Raw genomic sequence first — 21,861 nt, 5'->3', positions numbered from 1 at the left:
CATTTTCCAAGCTCTCTTTCCAGAGACCTAGAGGGTCAGAGTCGGACACTTTTTATGGTGGATCTCAAATAGTCCAAAGTGGCGTAATCTTCTTTCCTCCATCAAAACCAATTTAAAATAACTGGATTTGTGAACGCTTGGCTGGTATCAATGGTAGAGCTCTACCATAGTGCTTTCACCGGGCCTATACTTTCAGACTAGTGAGGACGAAGGGAAGGAGACAAGGAATGGAAGCCATGTAGGACTATTGGGATGCACCCTAACACATCCCTGTCAAATTATCCCATGAGGATAAAATATTTCTATCCACGCTGTGAATCTCCATCCCCCTTGCATTTCCCTGGCAACTTCCCTGTGTAGCACTCCACACTCTCCACTCCACTCACATTCCTATCAAAAGTGCAAAAGAAGGAGAGTGAGAAGACTCTCTGGTTTTAAATCTCTGCATTAGTGTTAAAAAAAAGTTTTTTTATTTGACATAAAATCAGTTTTTTTTTCTCCAAAGGACTTATACAAATCTTCTGTTAAGTTCTTCCTAGACACAAAAATAACAATGATATTTTCACAAAGGTATATGGGCCGTTTATGACTTGGCACTTTGGACATATGGAGCAGTTTGGATTTATCTGCTGGTTTGGGGTAGCCTGGATAAACCACACAATGTTGCACAAACAATTGCGAGCATAGTGTTCAGTCTAGTTTAACCAGGCTAGATTTGGGTGGCCATGCAGTGCAATTTCAACTAGTTGGTAAAGGTAGCATCCCTTTCCTGTCATCAGGCATTACGCCTTGGCTACAAATACACTCATAGACCACGTGAACATCTAGAAAAATCACATAAATACACATTTATGGAAGGAGTATGCACATGTTAGAAAAACAAGATGGAGATTACATTGGAAAACACAAATCTGCTGCATTGTTACTCATGATCACAAAAGAAAGCTCCCAAAACTGGTTCATTGGCTGCCATTTTGGTTGTACTACGGTACTAATCCAAGTCTTACCATCTAATAAATGCTGTATGGTCAAAAAGATGTTAAATGGCTGCCTGCACTGTATGAAATGGAATGTTCCATACCCAGGGGCGGACTGCCAGATGGGCTGGTCCATTTTAAGCCCAGTGGGCCTGTGTAACTTTTTTGTTGTTGCACAAAATGACAATTATCTGGCTAACAATGGGGACTTCAAGGAAAGAAATGGGCCGGTGTGGGGACCTCGAGGAGTGTTAGAAATGCCATGGCCAATTTCTCGTCCCAGTACGCCCTTGTCCATACCTCTGCAGAAAAAGGGTGCTGTCGAACCTTAGCCTACAGGCGTTCTGGTTATGCTCATGGGCGGTCCTCTGCACCACAATAAACACCCCCCTCATAGAAGAGTTGGTTGGACCCACCAGATGTATCTCTTACCCCAGTGGTTCCCACATTACAGTAATGATAGAACCTCTTGGGTCGTGGCTTATGTCTGGGATATGGCTTGGAATATGATTTTGTTTATTAAGGGGGTCACAAAACAATTGAGCATACGAGTTATGCTTCATAATTGGAGCATAAGAATTAAGCATTAAGCAAGTAAGCATTTCATTGGATGGTGTAGAACATGTGTATCCTGTACATATGATTAATAAAAACTTGAAACATAAATGTTAATTTTTTCCATTATTCCCAAATAATATTACATACAGTAGGTTTCCCAAACGTCAAACACATATTGCCCAACCTTTAGTGTTACTGGAAGGTAATTCAGACACATCCAAGTCAGCTTCATTTGGACTACAGTGTAGCTCTGTAGCTTTAGAAACATAATTTACCTTACAGTTAAGGTTCAGTTATTGTGATATTAATCATCACATCCTATATCTGATTACTCATACAGTATGGTCACAATACAGTTGGTTGCATTTCATTTAGAGGCTATGGATTCAAAAACTAATAGAGGGAGATTTTTATTTAAGTAACTTTTCAGAAAGTAAATCTAACATAGTCGTAGATTTCAAACCACTTTAACAGTACTGAACTTGTAACGGATGCTACAGAGGCAGGCAAGACATCTGAACCTAGAGGAAACCTACAGTTTGTAATCAATTACAGTAGGAAATTAAACCCATGTCAAAAAAGCCCTTAAAAACAATTCATCTAAATCAACAGTCACCGTGAATACAACTTATTTTGTAATGCACCCACATTTCTATAGAAGGAGTATCATTCCAAAAAAGCAGCAGATATGAAAAAAAATTAAACAAAAGTGACAGTAATCAAACAATGCTTAGAAGATCCTAAGGCGGCCTGCTTGGAGTTGGCATCAGACAAAAGTTATATTTCTTTCATATATTTCTCTCACTTTTCTACCACGCCTCTTTTTCTAGTAGAGGGTACATCCTTTTCGGACAGTGACAAAAACCCTCTAGATACATGTCTGACTAGCCTGTATAGCGCCCTCTACATGGCGGAGGTCCTACTACAACTGCTTCATTTCCCAACACCACAAGATCTCCCCTCAACACAACCATTCTCACCCTGCAGAATATGCACCTAGCCTGGCCGCTAACCTGCTAGCAGTACATAGAGGGTTTAAGGCAACTTCAGAGTCTTCGCCATTCTGTCGATTAGCATTGCACCGTTAGCATCATCGCTAATGTCATTATTTTCGCTCATTAGATCCTAGCCATTTGGTGGCCCTCATATACCACTCTCTCTATCCATTCCTCACATTTCCTCTCATTTCTCCAAAACATGATTTGCGGTCTTTCCTCGCTACTGGCAGGGTTGACGGGTTGTTGTTGGTTGTTGTTGTTGTTATTTGTTATTGTCGGTTATGCCGGTGTTCTTGTCAATTTTTTTGGTTCTTTGTGGTCTCAAAGAATTGCCGCACTTTGTCTCAGTGTTCGAGCAGAGTTCTGTTCTCTCTGTGCCGGTTGTTTGAGCGCTGAGGTGTGGGGGGGAGAGGCATCCTCCTAGGTCTCATGTGGCTTTGTGTTTCTGGTTGCAGTTGTTGTCTGTGATGGAGTGGCTGTTGTGGTCTTCAGTCAACCCCCCCTGTAGGCTGTTCTGCTGCTGTTGCTCCTCCTTGATGCGGAGGTGCCGGGGCTTCACTGGAAGGGCTAACACAAGCACCAGGCAGGCTATGTGTATGCAGTAGTACCATGACCTGGAAAGAGAGGATCAATCAATCAGTGAATCAATGAAGATGTCATCCGCTCCGTATAGCACTGTTCACAAACGCATGTCACATAACCACCATCCAGGCCTAAGCCCCTGAAAGAACAGGCCAAGGAGACTTTTCTATGTAGCGTAAAGATTCCAGAGGAGTTCACAAAAAGTCCCTGTGAATACAAATTACTTGTAATCATTATGGGTGAACTAGTCCTGACAAGTTATTCTAGCTAATCCTAATGGGAAAGAAAATCCTGCCCGCTATGTACCAACAGTCAGTGTATTTGTGACTGTGGGATTATTAAAGTCCACACCGGTCAGCAGCACAGTGGACCATTAAACCCTAAAACAGAAGACCATGTCCTCAAGCCACCTCATGGCTTCGGACTAGGTCTCACTCCCTCCCTCCCTCCATTCAGCCAGCCAGCCAGCCACTAAAACTCTCCTGTTTAATAACTGGGGTTTATATGCCTCTCAGCCTGGCAGATTTAACAACCTTCCGCAAAATGACACCGTAGATGTGCTTCTATTTCACTGAAGTGCCCTGATCACATATAACCCCTGTATCTCTCCCCGTCAATCGTCCCGGTCTTCTAGTCGTTAAGCTGTCTTGTTAACAGTTTGACGCTGACGGAGGCCACAAAGAAAGTGGAACGGAGGTTATTCTCTGTGCCGTGCCCCCTGTCTGTGCCGTGCCCCCTGTCTGTGCCGTGCCCCCTGTCTGTGCCGTGCCCCCTGTCTGTGCCGTGCCCCCTGTCTGTGCCGTGCCCCCTGTCTGTGCCGTGCCCCCTGTCTGTGCCGTGCCCCCTGTCTGTGCCGTGTCCTGTCTGTGCCGTGTCCCTGTCTGTGCCGTGTCCCTGTCTGTGCCGTGTCCCTGTCTGTGCCTTACTCATTTGCCTGCATTGTTAAACTGGCATTTGGAGAGAGAAAATTTCACTAAGAATGACAGGGGTTTTGAACTTAGTGGGGCTTCCCACATTTCCTAGGACCCAGCCATGAACATTTGTAGTCTATCAATAAAGTTACACTGTTTTGACTATACATTGTTACATATAGCATAACTTCTTACACATGTATTACATTTCAAAAGAGCTGGTAGAGCATGTGGAATATCAGTAATGCCACTCACCTGTAGAACTTGAGTGACGGCCCAACGGCCAATAGAACGAATGGCACCACCGTGTAGCAGATGGCGATCTGAGTCCCCGCCCACGTGATGACATCGTAGATGCTCCTGTGTGTCGTTGAACCCAGGAAGTAGGGTCTGATGTTGTGTCTTAGCTGGAAGTGAGCCACAGGAAGAAATTGTGAATAACTGAAAGTCAATGCAACATAACGTTTTAAGATACAGAAAGTAACAATAAGGATTTTGCATAAATCAGAGAAGATGCAATGGAGGTTAGAGAAGATGGGCCCATTAGTGAAGGAACAGTTACATCTCCAGGAACAAGTCAACACAAATCAGCTTTCAGACTTAAATGGCCTCTTGTAGCCATTATAAACTAACTCCTAACAAGAAGATGACTGACCCAGTTCTTTATACTACATGAACAGAAGCAATCAACTTGGACAGCCATCATTACTGCATAGCTCACCCATGACCAGTGTTTACAATGCATTTTTAGTATCAATATGAATCTAGAGTTTTATCTTTCTGAAATTAATTTTCAGGATATCGTGGCTGCGTTGCGATTCACTACCGTTCTTCACCAAGGTTTGCACTCACTTCACTACCGCCTTGTGGTTTGTAAAAAAAAAATTAACTGGTTTAACACACACACACATGAAAACTCCCATAGGAGCCTGTGCTGACACCAATCCAATGCTTTCGTTAATCCATGAGGGAAAGTGAGCAAGTGCAAAGTGTATACTTCCAGATAGGGAATCGTAACATTTATTTGTTTATCATGACAGCTTATGACTGTGTCATTCCTAGATGTGATGGAGAATGCAGCCGAGTGTCGAGGAGATGTGGAGTTCATCTAGGGACATCATCTGTCTCCCACTGGCCTTTGTCTCCTACGCTCACAATGATGATCCCCTGTCCATCACCCTGTCCCTATCATACTGCTACACACACCCTGTCCCTATCATACTGCTACACACACACACCCTGTCCCTATCATACTGCTACACACACCCTGTCCCTATCATACTGCTACACACACCCTGTCCCTATCATACTGCTACACACACCCTGTCCCTATCATACTGCTACACACACCCTGTCCCTATCATACTGCTACACACACCCTGTCCCTATCATACTGCTACACACACCCTGTCCCCCTGTCCCTATCATACTGCTACACACACCCTGTCCCTATCATACTGCTACACACACCCTGTCCCTATCATACTGCTACACACACACCCTGTCCCACACACCCTGTCCATACTGCTACACACACCCTGTCCCTATCATACTGCTACACACACACACACCCTGTCCCTATCATACTGCTACACACACCCTGTCCCCCTGTCCCTATCATACTGCTACACACACCCTGTCCCTATCATACTGCTACACACACCCTGTCCCTATCATACTGCTACACACACCCTGTCCCTGCTACACACATCCCTATCATACTGCTACACACACCCTGTCCCTATCATACTGCTACACACACCCTGTCCCTATCATACTGCTACACACACCCTGTCCCTATCATACTGCTACACACACCCTGTCCCTATCATACTGCTACACACACCCTGTCCCTATCATACTGCTACACACACCCTGTCCCTATCATACTGCTACACACACCCTGTCCCTATCATACACACACCCTGTCCCTATCATACTGCTACACACACCCTGTCCCTATCATACTGCTACACACACCCTGTCCCTATCCTGCTACACACACCCTGTCCCTATCATACTGCTACACACACCCTGTCCCTATCATACTGCTACACACACCCTGTCCCTATCATACTGCTACACACACCCTGTCCCTATCATACTGCTACACACACCCTGTCCCTATCATACTGCTACACACACCCTGTCCCTATCATACTGCTACACACACCCTGTCCCTATCATACTGCTACACACACCCTGTCCCTATCATACTGCTACACACACCCTGTCCATCACCCTGTCTCTATCATACTGCTACACACACCCTGTCCCTATCATACTGCTACACACACCCTGTCCCTATCATACTGCTACACACACCCTGTCCATCACCCTGTCTCTATCATACTGCTACACACACCCTGTCCCTATCATACTGCTACACACACCCTGTCTCTATCATACTGCTACACACACCCTGTCCCTATCATACTGCTACACACACCCTGTCCATCACCCTGTCCCTATCTGTACACACACCCTGTCTATCATACTGCTACACACACCCTGTCCCTATCATACTGCTACACACACCCTGTCCCATCTATCATACTGCTACACACACCCTGTCCCTATCATACTGCTACACACACCCTGTCCCCCTGCTACACACACCCTGTCCATCACCCTGTCCCTATCATACTGCTACACACACCCTGTCCCTATCATACTGCTACACACACCCTGTCCCTATCATACTGCTACACACACCCTGTCCATCACCCTGTCCCTATCATACTGCTACACACACCCTGTCCCTATCATACTGCTACACACACCCTGTCCCTATCATACTGCTACACACACCCTGTCCCTATCATACTGCTACACACACCCTGTCCCTATCATACTGCTACACACACCCTGTCCCTATCATACTGCTACACACACCCTGTCCCTATCATACTGCTACACACACCCTGTCCCTATCATACTGCTACACACACCCTGTCTCTATCATACTGCTACACACACCCTGTCCCTATCATACTGCTACACACACCCTGTCTCTATCATGCTACACACACCCTGCTATCATACACACCCTGTCCCTATCATACTGCTACACACACCCTGTCTCTATCATACTGCTACACACACCCTGTCCCTATCATACTGCTACACACACCCTGTCTCTATCATACTGCTACACACACCCTGTCCCTATCATACTGCTACACACACCCTGTCCCTATCATACTGCTACACACACCCTGTCCCTATCATACTGCTACACACACCCTGTCCCTATCATACTGCTACACACACCCTGTCCCTATCATACTGCTACACACACCCTGTCCATCACCCTGTCCCTATCATACTGCTACACACACCCTGTCCCTATCATACTGCTACACACACCCTGTCCCTATCACTGCTACACACACCCTGTCTCTATCACACACCCTGTCCCTATCATACTGCTACACACACCCTGTCCATCACCCTGTCTCTATCATACTGCTACACACACCCTGTCCCTATCATACTGCTACACACACCCTGTCCATCTGTCCCTATCATACTGCTACACACACCCTGTCCCTATCATACTGCTACACACACCCTGCTACACACACCCTGTCCCTATCATACTGCTACACACACCCTGTCCCTATCATACTGCTACACACACCCTGTCCCTATCATACTGCTACACACACCCTGTCCCTATCATACTGCTACACACACACACCCTGTCCCTATCATACTGCTACACACACCCTGTCTCTATCATACTGCTACACACACCCTGTCTCTATCATACTGCTACACACACCCTGTCCCTATCATACTGCTACACACACCCACACACACCCTGTCCCTATCATACTGCTACACACACCCTGTCCCTATCATACTGCTACACACACCCTGTCCCTATCATACTGCTACACACACACCCTGTCCCTATCATACTGCTACACACCCTGTCCCTATCATACTGCTACACACACCCTGTCCCTATCATACTGCTACACACACCCTGTCCCTATCATACTGCTACACACACCCTGTCCCTATCATACTGCTACACACACCCTGTCCCTATCATACTGCTACACACACCCTGTCCCTATCATACTGCTACACACACCCTGTCCCTATCATACTGCTACACACACCCTGTCCCTATCATACTGCTACACACACCCTGTCCCTATCATACTGTCCCTATCATACACACACCCTGTCCCTATCATACTGCTACACACACCCTGTCCCTATCATACTGCTACACACACCCTGTCCCTATCATACTGCTACACACACCCTGTCCCTATCATACTGCTACACACACCCTGTCCCTATCATACTGCTACACACACCCTGTCCCTATCCTGCTCCACACCCTGTCCCTATCATACTGCTACACACACCCTGTCCCTATCATACTGCTACACACACACACCCTGTCCCTATCATACTGCTACACACACCCTGTCCCTATCATACTGCTACACACACCCTGTCCCTATCATACTGCTACACACACCCTGTCCCTATCATACTGCTACACACACCCTGTCCCTATCATACTGCTACACACACCCTGTCCCTATCATACTGCTACACACACCCTGTCTCTATCATACTGCTACACACCCTGTCTCTATCATACTGCTACACACACCCTGTCTCTATCATACTGCTACACACACCCTGTCTCTATCATACTGCTACACACACCCTGTCTCTATCATACTGCTACACACACCCTGTCCATCACCCTGTCTCTATCATACTGCTACACACATCCTTGCTCACTATTGCCCATGTGTAAACAGACTGAGCCCCCACCCACCCACACACACTCATCCACCCGTGCTAAGGGGTATGTGCTTTAAATCCTAGCGGCCAGTACCCAATCCTCCTTTAAAAAAAATCAGAACAGGGTCACAGCTAAGTTTCCCAGTGGTCTTCACATAAATATCCTCCCAGTCCACCACTTCACTTCTACTATATCACAGGGGTACTCCAAGGTCTAGTGGTGACTGACACATGCATTGACAAATGAGATGGGGCAACACCAGCTAAAGACATCAATGATGTGATTTTGTAACTTTGCCTGAAACTTGAGGACTTGTGTTAGCTGCCAGTTAACACCTAGGCTTTAGCTCAGAGGGCTAATGCATATTTTGAGTTGGTTTGATTCCTGGTCGGTAACACCAGCTGTGTTGACTGTGTACTCACTGCCCGTGCTGCCATGGTCATACTGATGCCGGTGAGGAAGGTGAGGTAGTACCCGGGGTACACTCCGTGCCACATGGCCGACAGTAGGAAGGTGGCCGCCGTGGGGTTGATGGGACAGCGCTCATAGCACACCCTGTACAGAACAGACATGGTACAGGTAAAGTATTAGCATACCAGCTAATGCTAATCACAATACTGGCATCTCAGCCTGAGTGCACATGACACAGATTCAGCATTAGCACACTAGCTTATGCAAACTATAGCATTAGCATCCCAATTTGTGTAGAGATGTGTTCTGTGCAGAGATAATGGCAGCGCTAGCAGACCAGTGCAGATTTGTTGTATACTATCAGCATGACTACTGATATATAGGCCTACTATCTGTGATAGTATATCTACAATATACAATCATGTAGATTGGACTATCTACATGACTACTGTAGTAAGATGAACCAGATTACTCTGTACTATGACGCTATTACCTTTTGAGCCATAGTGCTGTCTGGATATTCCAGTTGTCGAGGAACATCTTGAAACTGGTGGCAAACTGAAAAGAGAGATGGTGCTGTTCTAGTAGTGAATGTAGCCAAACGAGGGAACACTAACCTACACTACTAGTGAAAATGTGAATAATAAAATTTTAAAAAGGCAGAGCCTAACCTCAATGTCCAGTATTCTCAAGTTTGATATCAGGTCCCATCTTGGGGTGCCATCTTTATTGTAGCCGTTGAAGCCAAAGCCTGCAGCGTTGTTGATGGCATCAGCTGTTCAATTGGAAACCACAACAAAGGTTACCAGGCAGAATGTCAGTGGCCAAGACAGAATAACAACATCCCTTACCGTCAAGAAGACCATTCTGTTAGATGATAGTAGGCTGGGATACAGTGAGTTCTCCACCTTGACACTAGAGGGCAGTGTAACACCACAAGTAGCCCAACTTTTATGTGAGTTTAGAAAGGCCACTATCAGAGCCAATATCACCCTGATTTGTTATAAGGTGTGGCCAGCAACCACATTCTCCCCCAGCAGCCTTCAAATTCAAAATACTTTATATATGCATTTTTTTTTTTTTACTTCAGATTTAGTCACATGAATAATACTAAAGTGCACTCACACAGGGTCCAAATGAAGTAGTACTTGGGCCGGGTGGCCAACATGGAGAGGTACAGGTAGAGGACCTGGAGGATGAAGGGGGTAGAGGCCACGAACTTGTCGTCGATGGAGCGCTCCACCGGACAGAGCTTAGACACGGACAGGAAGATGGCCAGGGAGATGGCACAGGTACAAAGTTTGGAGATAATGTCATTCTGTGGGGGGAAAACAGATATGAGATGATTATAAGACCTTATAAGGAGGTCATACATGTTTATGAGTCTTACGAAGCATTATAACCAATAATGCATTACAACTGCAGGCTAGGGTTACCAAAAGGTAATTGCCTAAGTCCATTTGTAGTTTAGCAAATGTTTTCAATATGTGAAGATGTGAACTCCTGAAGTCGATAGAACAAAAAAAAGCGGTCTAAGGCACTGCATCTCAGTGCTAGAGGCGTCACTACAGACCCTGGTTCGATTCCATGCTTTATCACAACCGGCCGTGATTGGGAGTCCCATAGGGAAGCGCACAAGTCGCCCAGCGTCGTCTGGGTTAGGCAGTCATTGTAAATAAGAATTTGTTCTTAAATGACTTGCCTAGTTAAATAAAGGTCAACTAACGTCTGAAATATTAGCTTTGTGTTTTGCAAGAAGCTTCAGAAACAGGTATAGGCCTATGTCATTGTGTACAACAGCAGGAGCTATTTGACAGCGGTAAATATAGGACGTGTTGTGTTGCAGCTTTTGTGTTTTGAAGAGACAAAGAAAAAGCAGGGTGCAGCTCTGTTCAAGAGTAGCTCAATGGCCTGAAAGCCAAGTGTCACAAATCGAGGGAAAGTTGAACAGCGCAAAGTACAGAGAGATCCTTGATGAAAACGTGCTCCAGAGCGCTCAGGACATCAGATTGGGGCGAAGGTTTACCTTCCAACAGGACAACGACCCTAAGCATACTGCCAAGACAACGCAGGAGTGGCTTTGGGACAAGTCTCAGAATGTCGTTAAGTAGCCCAGCCAGAGCCCGGACATGAGCCCAATTGAACATCTCTGGAGAGACCTGAAAATAGCTGTGCAGAAACACTCCCCATCCAACCTGACAGAGCTTGAGAGGATCTGCAGAGAAGAATGGGAGAAACTCCCCAAATACAGGTGTGCCAAGCTTGTATAGACATACCCAAGAAGACTTGAGGCTGTAATCGCTTCAAGTTAATTGGGTTTGAATACTTGTGCAAATGTGATATTTCATTTATTTTTTGCAAAAAAATCTAAAAACCCATTTTTGTTTTGTCATTATGGGGCCATTGTGTATAGATTGATGGGTGAAAACAACAATTGAATCCATTTTATAATAAGGCTGTAACAAATGTTGAAAAAGTCAAAGGGTCTGAACACAGTACATACACACAGTACATACACATGGCCATGACCCCACCACGCCCACCCCTTAAGTACCAAGAAAAATTGCTGACACCATTCAAACCAGTGAACTTTAAAGCCAATTATCTCTGAATCATCTTTTTGAGGATAGAACTCTGTAGTCCCAAGCTCTCCACTCATTTTCACACTCACTCTGTTGGTAATGGTTATAAATTATATCATAAAAGTAGCAAATACCCAAAATCATGGTCCTTCTTTGTTCTAGTTTCATGAGGAATCAGCCAATAATTCTACTCTAAGTTACTCCTGACCAGTCTAACAATGAGAGACAGGCAGTGTGGTACCTTGGGAGAGGGCTCTGTGTGCTTGTACTTCCCGTTCTCTTTTCCATTGCTCTCCAGGTGGCGAGGCTGGTAGGCCGTGCCCTCGATGAAGGCCATGTAGTCATTGTAGGAGCAGGTGGGCCCTGCCAGGATGCCCATGAAGTTACAGTTGTAGCTCAGGTACTCCAGCAGATTGGGCATCCTCCTGGGGGAAGAGGACAAGACCAGAAAGAGATGTGAGACAGATGCTGCTGTTAGCAACTAGAGGATCAAGCCGAGGAGCGTCTCTATTGAGTCATGCTAAAAAACATGGACATACTGCATCCCGTTCTCTGAGCACAATAGAGATGTAACTAAAAACTCTAACATACCTTACATATAACTTGACCCTCGTCTCATTCCTATCCATGTGCCTGTTAGCACAGTAAGTAGGGCTACATTACCCCTACACAGCCTTGACCCTAGATTAGGAACACGTAGCCCATGAGTTAGCACTTTTGTTGTAGCATGCTAGCATTGCCACACTAATTCTACTAGTAATTTTGGGCTTCCCGAGTGGCGCAGCAGTCTGAGGCACTGCATCGCAGCGCTAGAGGCATCACTACGGACCAGGGTTTGATCCCGGGCTGTATCACAACTGGCCGTGATCAGGAGTCCCAGAGAGCGGCGCACGATTGGCCCAGTGTCGTCCGGGTTAGGAGAGGGTTTGGCCAGGGGGTGCTTTACAATAATTTGTTCTTAACTGACTTGCCTAGTTAAATAAAATATTAAATAAAAATACTGAATGGCCACCCAAGTAGAGCAACAAGAGTAGAGACCTGAGCTGTATTCCAAAACACATACTAACTGTACTACTTGTGACGTAATTTGAGTATGTAGTATGCTTATTGGTGATAGTATGGATCTAGTCAGTATGCCAAAAATTCCTGGATGTCATACTACTGGTCATTTGTTATGATAACAAGCTAGCAAGAAGTTGCATAGCAACAGCATCAACTTCCAATAGACAAGTGAAGCGCTAGCACACTCAACTGATAGGATACCATTCGTTTACAGTATACCAAAATTAACTAATAGTACCTAGTATATACTCATATACTCTTCCCTCAGAGGACAAATTGTTGTGAATTCAGGCAGATGCAAAAAAAGTTAACGAAAATGTCTGGAATGGAGGCTTGTGAGGAGCCGATTTGTATAGAGGCTTTGTTACAGCATTTACATCTGTGTGGCACTTTGGAGGGAGGGAGTGCAGTCTTTCCCTGCCAAGTGCAATCTGTTGAGTATGATGGTGGAGGTACTGCAAGGTCAGGAGAACACACTGATTGCTAATGTCTCGCTGCCCTGGAGTTTCTCTCAAAGTGAGCAGCTAAGTCACAATGAGCAGCTAATGTCACATTTCTTTCCTTTGGCCAAGGGGTTGGCTAGGTTCAATTGTAGTTGAGCTGTTATATTGTAATCTGCTGATATACCTATAACATATTTGTAACTGTGGCAATTCAACAACAAACAAAAAATCTCACAAAGTTAAATTAAATTCCTTTCACAAGGTAGGTTGGCGCTCCACTCCTTGGTCACTGCCAGCTTCTTTCTGACTACCCTGGTCACATGACACTTGATATACGTGCGGTTGCCATGCAACCCCTGGGAACCCTTTGGAGCAGGATATAAACTCCTTCACAGCCACTTTCACAGACTGTGAGAGGAGCACTGGTGTGATTAATTCATAATAAATCGCTCTAATTGTTGTTGATACCAGGAACATTCTGTTCTCGGTAATTTAATGGGAAGAAAATGGAATAAGATTCCTCCAGAGGCAATAATTTCCATCCTCTCGTCCTCTTTAGAAGCAATTGTCCAGTTGGGGCCTACATTTTACAGGGTACCTACACAATCTTTCTTTGTGTTCATATCATTATCAAATCGCAGTAGAACAAAATATATCCATGTTTGACACAATGGGAAAGAGAGGGAAAGAAAGACAGGGAAGGAGAAGGAGATTGAGAGAGAACCAAGAAAAGAGAGGAACAAGAAATGAACAACAGAAACTATACATGTGACATGAGTACTAGCTAGCGGCTACCATGGAGGCTTTCCCAGTGACCACGTCCCACAGTAATACCTTTAGTATGGCAGTAGAAGTGTCTCTAGTCCAGCTGGGAGAATAACAGCATACCTGGGTCACATACCTTACAGCTAGGCATCTCTGACTGGGGGTCAGCTGCTCCTCCTTCCTCGCCAAACCTATGGGAACAGAGAGTCTGGTCACATGACTATATCCAAGACATCCCCATCCACCCTAAAAATACATTCAACTCCTAATACATTATGCAATAACCTGGGACTGTCATGAATGCACACAGATATCCAGAGAAAGTAAGAAGTGTGTGCATTTAAATTCTAAGAAAAATGTGCCGAACAAAAAACACCATCCTAATATTGAGTTGACGCCATCTACCTCAGTCAGAGCTGCTTGCAGTAGTGAGAGGCAGAGGAAGAGACGGGCGTAATACTCTGTTTACCAGACTGTCATTCAGCTGATAACCAGATTCAACTCCTTATCAACCTCCAATGCACCGAACACACAGCCACAGTAAATCATGCCGACCACACAGCTGCACACACCAAAAACACACACGCAACCATTAAGGCCTGTACGAGCACACACTAGGACACTGTCACACAGGCCTACACCGCCGTTGACAACTAGGTCTAGTCTCAGCAGCTATCCTCTTCCATGTCAGTCGGCTCTAGAAGTGAGAGCCTACAGTTCAGTCAACATGTCATTGCATGAGGTTACACCATAACAGGCTATGCTTCCAGTACGTTGTGCACTTCATGAGACACAGAAAAGCAGACACAAACTCTTCCTTTTTCATATGAATGCTGCAGACCGGAACAAACATACTATTCAACAGCAATAACTGACACTTTCCCAGTGGCCCCAAGGGCTGTGTGGCCTAATGGCCAGTCAAAACAGAGGTCAAAGGCCATTCCTGTGGTGATAGGCAGGGTCAGGGGTCGTGGGTGACCGACCCAGTGATAATGAAGCCCGGAGTCAGCGGAGGACAGGGAGAAGGAGGGGCTTATTACATAATCTCATTACCATGCTAATTAAACACTGTTTTCCATCTGTGGGGCAGCATGGGACTTCCAGCAAACATTAAAAGGGATATATTTCTCTCCAAAATATAACAGACGTTTCAGACGTTTTCAGACCTCAAAAGAGGTCAAATGTGGAGATGACTTCACACAACATATGTTGAGTAGATCTGGCCAATCCCAAATGAATTGGAAAATGGGCACTGTCTAATTTCATAATTTTAAATGTTACTCATCTTTCCATTTTACTTGGGTGTACACTTTTTCCCAGTGATTACACTTAGGTCACGTAATACATGACATGTTTCCCTCTACAGAAGAACATGTAGCTCTTAATGTGACATCCCAACTAATCCCTTAATTAGTTACCGTGGCCTTTTGACTGCTTCTGGACATCTAACACTGGCGGTCTACTTTACAAAACTTCAAAAGGACAACAGCTATGTAATCCCACACACACACACACGTTGTACTGCACTGCTGAGGGAGCTTACAAGTAAGCATTTCGCTGCACCATTTATACCTGCTATAAACTGTGTATGTGACGAATAAACAGGGATTTGATACACACATTATCTGACATTATGGATGATTTGGTTTAGGGGAAAGGAAAAGGTGTACAGAGGAACAGAACCGTTCTCGTTACACGTGTTCACAATGCCACCCCTGCCCCCTCAACTGACTCCACTGTCAAACGGCCTCACCATACAAGCACTGGAGCACCAATTACCTTATTATGCAATCTGTCCACAGAGGTATTTATTGAGACCACTAGTTGACATGGTAATATGTTGCTTGTTTTTCAATTCAAAAGGAATAAAACCAGACGAACAGGATATAAAGGGGGACTATATATTGTCTGCAAGGTGCCAAACACATCAATCAACTGTATTTATAAAGCCCTTTACATCAGCAGATGTCAAAGTGCTTCTACAGAAACCCCGCCGAAAACACTTGCCTACGAAAAAGGCCTAGCAGCTGAAACCAATAATACAATTTGATGTTCATATCCCCTCTTGTCGTGTTTCTGTTTTTGTTAAAAAGGGGACCGCAGATCTCTCTCACTATGCATAGAACGTGGTAGAGTTCCTGACTTCCCATGCTAGTTGTAGCTTTAGCTGGCTGGAAAAGAGGACATTGAGAGCAGTTCATAAAACCACGGTGTTATTGTCTCCCTCTGCTGTTTTCACCTCCCAGGCAACTGTCATGACAGCCTTAACAATGACATGTTCCATCACCACGATGACAGAGTTCCTTAGCTACAGAGAGACAAACACACACGTCTCACCGTCGTGTATCTCAAATGCAAGGCTGGTGATCTTCTGAGTGATGACCATCATTGGCCTATAGGAGAGAACACAGGAGAAGAGAGGAGAGTAACCAATCACATCATCCCTGACTGCTTCAGCTCACCTACACTGTAGCTAACTTCTTCTCATTACATAATATATTAACATCCCATCTCCATCAGGGATATATTATTCATTACAAACTGGGTGGTTCGAGCCCTGAAAGCTGATTGGCTGACAGCAGTGTTATATCAGTATACCACAGGTTTGACAAAACATTTTTATTGCTCTAATTACGTTGGTAACCAGTTTATAATAGCATTAAAGTACCACTGGGGGTTGTAGTATATGGCCAATATACAACAATTAAGGGATGTATCCAGGCACTGCACGTTGCGTTGTGCATAAGAACAGCCCTTAGCCGTGGTATCGACCATATACCACACCCCCTCGGGCCTTATTGCTTAATTGACCATCATTCAGTGAAAGCACTGGGAGTACGACCGTAGCGAACACACATAACCATATCCTGGTAACGGATGACCTTCTTCCTGCTGCTATCAGCAACATCTGTTAGGTCGGTTTCTATACGCACTGAAGACAACAGGACAGTGTCAGGTACATAATACCATATGACAGGAGAACTGTGGGTTGAAATCTTAAAGACTATCCTTATTAAAATGAGAGTATTCATTAGCTGTAGGTTGCACAGAAAATCAGTTGTTCAAAATGATACAACACCCCAGGTTAAAGTAGGTAGCATGTTGTAGCAGGTTAAAGTAGGTAGCATGATGTAGCAGGTTAAAGTAGGTAGCAGGTTGAAGTAGCAGGTTGAAGTAGGTAGCAGGTTGTAGCAGGTTAAAGTAGGTAGCAGGTTAAAGTAGGTAGCAGGATGTAGCAGGTTAAAGTAGGTAGCAGGTTAAAGTAGGTAGCAGGGTGTAGCAGGTTATAGTAGGTAGCAGGGTAAAGTAGGTAGCAGGGTGTAGCAGGTTAAAGTAGGTAGCAGGGTAAAGTAGGTAGCAGGGTGTAGCAGGTTAAAGTAGGTAGCAGGGTGTAGCAGGTTAAAGTAGGTAGCAGGTTGTAGCAGGTAGCAGGGTAAAGTAGGTAGCAGGGTGTAGCAGGTTATAGTAGGTAGCAGGTTAAAGTAGGTAGCAGGGTGTAGCAGGTTAAAGTAGGTAGCAGGGTGTAGCAGGTAGCAGGGTAAAGTAGGTAGCAGGGTGTAGCAGGTTATAGTAGGTAGCAGGTTGTAGCAGGTTAAAGTAGGTAGCAGGTTATAGTAGGTAGCAGGGTAAAGTAGGTAGCAGGTTATAGTAGGTAGCAGGTTAAAGTAGGTAGGTAGCAGGTTAAAGTAGGTAGCAGGTTGTAGCAGGTTAAAGTAGGTAGCAGGTTGTAGCAGGTTAAAGTAGGTAGCAGGTTGTAGCAGGTTAAAGTAGGTAGCAGGTTAAAGTAGGTAGCAGGTTAATTAGGTAGTAGGTTAAAGTAGGTAGCAGGGTAAAGTAGGTAGCAGGTTAAAGTAGGTAGCAGGTTGTAGCAGGTTAAAGTAGGTAGCAGGGTAAAGTAGGTAGCAGGTTAAAGTAGGTAGCAGGTTGTAGCAGGTTAAAGTAGGTAGCAGGTTAAAGTAGGTAGCAGGGTGTAGCAGGTTATAGTAGGTAGCAGGTTAAAGTAGGTAGCAGGTTGTAGCAGGTTAAAGTAGGTAGCATGGTGTAGCAGGTTGTAGCAGGTAGCAGGTTGTAGCAGGGTGTAGCAGGTTAAAGTAGGTAGCAGGGTGTAGCAGGTAGCAGGTTAAAGTAGGTAGCAGGTTGTAGAAGGTAGCAGGTTGTAGAAGGTTGTAGAAGGTAGCAGGTTGTAGCAGGTAGCAAGGTGTAGCAGGTTAAAGTAGGTAGCAGGGTGTAGCAGGTTAAAGTAGGTAGCAGGTTGTAGCAGGTAGCAGGTTGTAGCAGGTAGCAGGTTAAAGTAGGTAGCAGGGTGTAGCAGGTTAAAGTAGGTAGCAGGGTGTAGCAGGTTAAAGTAGGTAGCAGGTTGTAGCAGGTTATAGTAGGTAGCAGGTTGTAGCAGGTAGCAGGTTAAAGTAGGTAGCAGGTTAAAGTAGGTAGCAGGTTGTAGCAGGTAGCAGGTTAAAGTAGGTAGCAGGTTAAAGTAGGTAGCAGGTTGTAGCAGGTTGTAGCAGGTTAAAGTAGGTAGCAGGGTGTAGCAGGTTAAAGTAGGTAGCAGGTTGTAGCAGGTTAAAGTAGGTAGCAGGTTGTAGCAGGTTATAGTAGGTAGCAGGTTAAAGTAGGTAGCAGGTTGGGAGCAGGTTAAAGTTGGTAGCAGATTACTATATTGCATGGAATAGATTGTGCCCTGACCATCTAACCCAGGGAGAAAATACAAAAGAGTCTATTAGGTATAACTTGATGATAATCAAAGAGGCAAAGAGGGAGGTCTGCACTTGTGATGCTGTGGCTCTCCTACTGGGGTTGCTTAGCAACTGGCCACCCCCTGCCCTAGCACACGTGTTTGGTAGTCTGGTTCACCAGCAACCCAGGAGGAGGAGGAACTGAAGTCTTGATCAATGCACCCCAATGTACATTACAGTTAAGTGCATTGTAGTTGCTGGACTTATTTACTCCACAGCTGGTTAATGTGGTACTAACAATATTTGGATAGTAAAAGTGCAGGGGCATTCGACTCCAATTCTCGAGGACTGTCATGTCTGCTGGAATTCTCCTCTCTCTTCTCCCTGATTGATTCATACATGCAAATGAATGTCATTGACAGTCAACACAACACCCAGACGTTACCCGGTGAAGTCTGCAGAGTACATGCCATAGTCAAACACGTAAACCCGGGTGACCTGGCAGAAACTGAGGTAGCCCAGAGCCACAATGAAGCACAACCTGTAGAGAGAGAGGAGAGACAAGGTTAGTCACTTTCCAATGTCTATACTAGCATATATTCCCAATATATTATTTCATACTAGGTAGTGTGACGACCCTCCCACTCTGTCTGACGAATTCTCTCTCTTTGCTCTTGTTTTCCTTAATAGGATGTTGGTGGGCGGAGCCGGGAGGATCGTCAGCGAAATGGGACACACCTGGCCCCGGGTGTGTCCCAGGATGAATTCACCTCTTTCCCATTCATTGAGGAGACTCTCTCCATGCAGACACAGATTTCGGTTGTTTTATTATTTTATTTTTTTCACCTTTATTTAATCAGGTAAGCTAGTTGAGAACAAGTTCTCATTTACAACTGCGACCTGGCCAAGATAAAGCATAGCAGTGTGAACAGACAACAACACAGAGTTACACATGGAGTAAACAATAAACAAGTCAATAACACAGTGGAAACAAGAAGAAAAAAAGAGTCTATATACATTGTGTGCAAAAGGCATGAGGAGGTAGGCGAATAATTACAATTTAGCAGATTAACACTGGAGTGATTAATAGATGGTCATGAGCAGGTAGATACTGATGTGCAAAAGAGCAGAAAAGTAAATAAATAAAAACAGTATGGGGATGAGGTAGGTAAATTGGGTGGGCTATTTCCCGATGGACTATGTACAGCTGCAGCGATCGGTTAGCTGCTCAGATAGCAAATGTTTAAAGTTGGTGAGGGAGATAAAAGTCTCCAACTTCAGCGATTTTTGCAATTCGTTCCAGTCACAGGCAGCAGAGAACTGGAAGGCGGCCAAATGAGGTGTTGGCTTTAGGGATGATCAATGAGATACACCTGCTGGAGTGCGTGCTACGGATGGGTGTTGCCATCGTGACCAGTGAACTGAGATAAGGCGGAGCTTTACCTAGCATGGACTTGTAGATGACCTGGAGCCAGTGGGTCTGGCGACGAATATGTAGCGAGGGCCAGCCGACTAGAGCATACAGGTCGCAGTGGTGGGTGGTATAAGGTGCTTTAGTAACAAAACGGATGGCAGTGTGATAAACTGCATCCAGTTTGCTGAGTATTGGAAGCTATTTTGTAGATGATGTCGCCGAAGTCGAGGATCGGTAGGATAGTCAGTTTTACTAGGGTAAGTTTGGCGGCGTGAGTGAAGGAGGCTTTGTTGCGGAATAGAAAGCAGACTCTAGATTTGATTTTAGATGGGAGATGTTTGATGAGTCTGGAAGGAGAGTTTACAGTCTAGCCAGACACCTAGGTACTTATAGATGTCCACATATTCTAGGTCGGAACCATCCAGGGTGGTGATGCTAGTCGGGCATGCGGGTGCAGGCAGCGAACGGTTGAAAAGCATGCATTTGGTTTTACTAGCGTTTAAGAGCAGTTGGAGGCCACGGAAGGAGTGTTGTATGGCATTGAAGCTCGTTTGGAGGTTAGATAGCACAGTGTCCAAGGAAGGGCCAGAAGTATACAGAATGGTGTCGTCTGCGTAGAGGTGGATCAGCGAATCGCCCGCAGCAAGAGCTTGTGGAATTTGTGCTTGTTTGCGTTGGCACCTTTCAACACCCCTCATCACATTTATGCACGTCACCACTCACTTACACTATTGATCACACACACACAGTTAGTTAAATAAATATATTTTGTTATTCCTTATCTCCACGTTGTCTCCTTTTTTGTCATTTTTTTAATTATCCACACTAGCCATCTATCACGTTGAACACATCCATTGGGACACACACACACAAAAGTATGTGAACCCTTTGGAATTACCTGGATTTCTACATAAATTAGTCATCAGATCAAATTTGATCTTCATCTAAGTCACAACAATAGACAAACACAGTGTGCTTAAACTAATAACACACAAATTGTATTTTTGTCTATATTGAATACATAATTTAAACATTCTGTGCAGGTCTGATCAATAGACATGGAAGCGTATAAGTGTGTGTGTTAGTTTAAGAAAACTGTCTATTGTTGTGAAAAAGATGAAAATCAGATCAAATTTTATGACCAATTCATGCGGAAATCGAGGTATTTCCAAAGGGTTCGCATACCTTTTCTTGCCACTGTATGTGGAGTGAGTGAGTACTGAGAGCTGGTACAAAGCAAACGCTGATTCAGCTAGCTGCATCATCCATCTTGTTCTCCTCAAGGGAATGGATCTTGGACATCATAAAGACTCAGCTAGCTGTAGCGTCCATCTTGTTCTCCTCAACGGAAGGGATCTTGGACATCATAAAGACTCCGCTAGCTGTAGCGTCCATCTTGTTCTCCTCAACGGAAGGGATCTAGGACATAAAGACTCAGCTAGCTGTAGCGTCCATCTTGTTCTCCTCAACGGAAGGGATCTTGGACATCATAAAGACTCAGCTAGCTGTAGCGTCCATCTTGTTCTCCTCAACGGAAGGGATCTTGGACATCATAAAGACTCAGCTAGCTGTAGCGTCCATCTTGTTCTCCTCAACGGAAGGGATCTTGGACATCATAAAGGCAGTCAGGCAAATCAACTAGTCTTTGTTGGAGACGAGGGAGAACGCTGGTGGTTTGTTTGCATCTTAGATTCAGTAAGATGGT

At 44.9% G+C, this 21,861-nt stretch overlaps 1 protein-coding gene across 1 annotated transcript in view; it reads right to left on the bottom strand.

Moving 5' to 3' along the window:
* LOC115146391 (lysophospholipid acyltransferase 2-like) overlaps positions 1-21,861 on the bottom strand; it is an 85,379-nt gene that overhangs the window by 1,258 nt on the left and 62,260 nt on the right. The window contains exons 4-13 of the mRNA XM_029688435.2: positions 19,188-19,283; positions 16,407-16,462; positions 14,206-14,260; positions 12,041-12,224; positions 10,343-10,535; positions 9,889-9,992; positions 9,711-9,775; positions 9,229-9,361; positions 4,282-4,433; positions 1-3,147 (exon numbers count right to left, since the gene is read on the bottom strand). The exon at positions 1-3,147 is cut by the window's left edge and continues 1,258 nt beyond it. Coding sequence (XP_029544295.1) covers positions 2,961-3,147; positions 4,282-4,433; positions 9,229-9,361; positions 9,711-9,775; positions 9,889-9,992; positions 10,343-10,535; positions 12,041-12,224; positions 14,206-14,260; positions 16,407-16,462; positions 19,188-19,283 — 1,225 coding nt within the window. The 3' untranslated portion in view covers positions 1-2,960. The remainder of the gene's footprint in view (positions 3,148-4,281; positions 4,434-9,228; positions 9,362-9,710; positions 9,776-9,888; positions 9,993-10,342; positions 10,536-12,040; positions 12,225-14,205; positions 14,261-16,406; positions 16,463-19,187; positions 19,284-21,861) is intronic.

This window comes from Oncorhynchus nerka, linkage group LG18, assembly GCF_034236695.1.
Source record: "Oncorhynchus nerka isolate Pitt River linkage group LG18, Oner_Uvic_2.0, whole genome shotgun sequence".
In the NCBI taxonomy this organism is placed as follows: domain Eukaryota; kingdom Metazoa; phylum Chordata; class Actinopteri; order Salmoniformes; family Salmonidae; genus Oncorhynchus; species Oncorhynchus nerka.
This window is presented reverse-complemented; position numbering and strand designations above follow the sequence as displayed.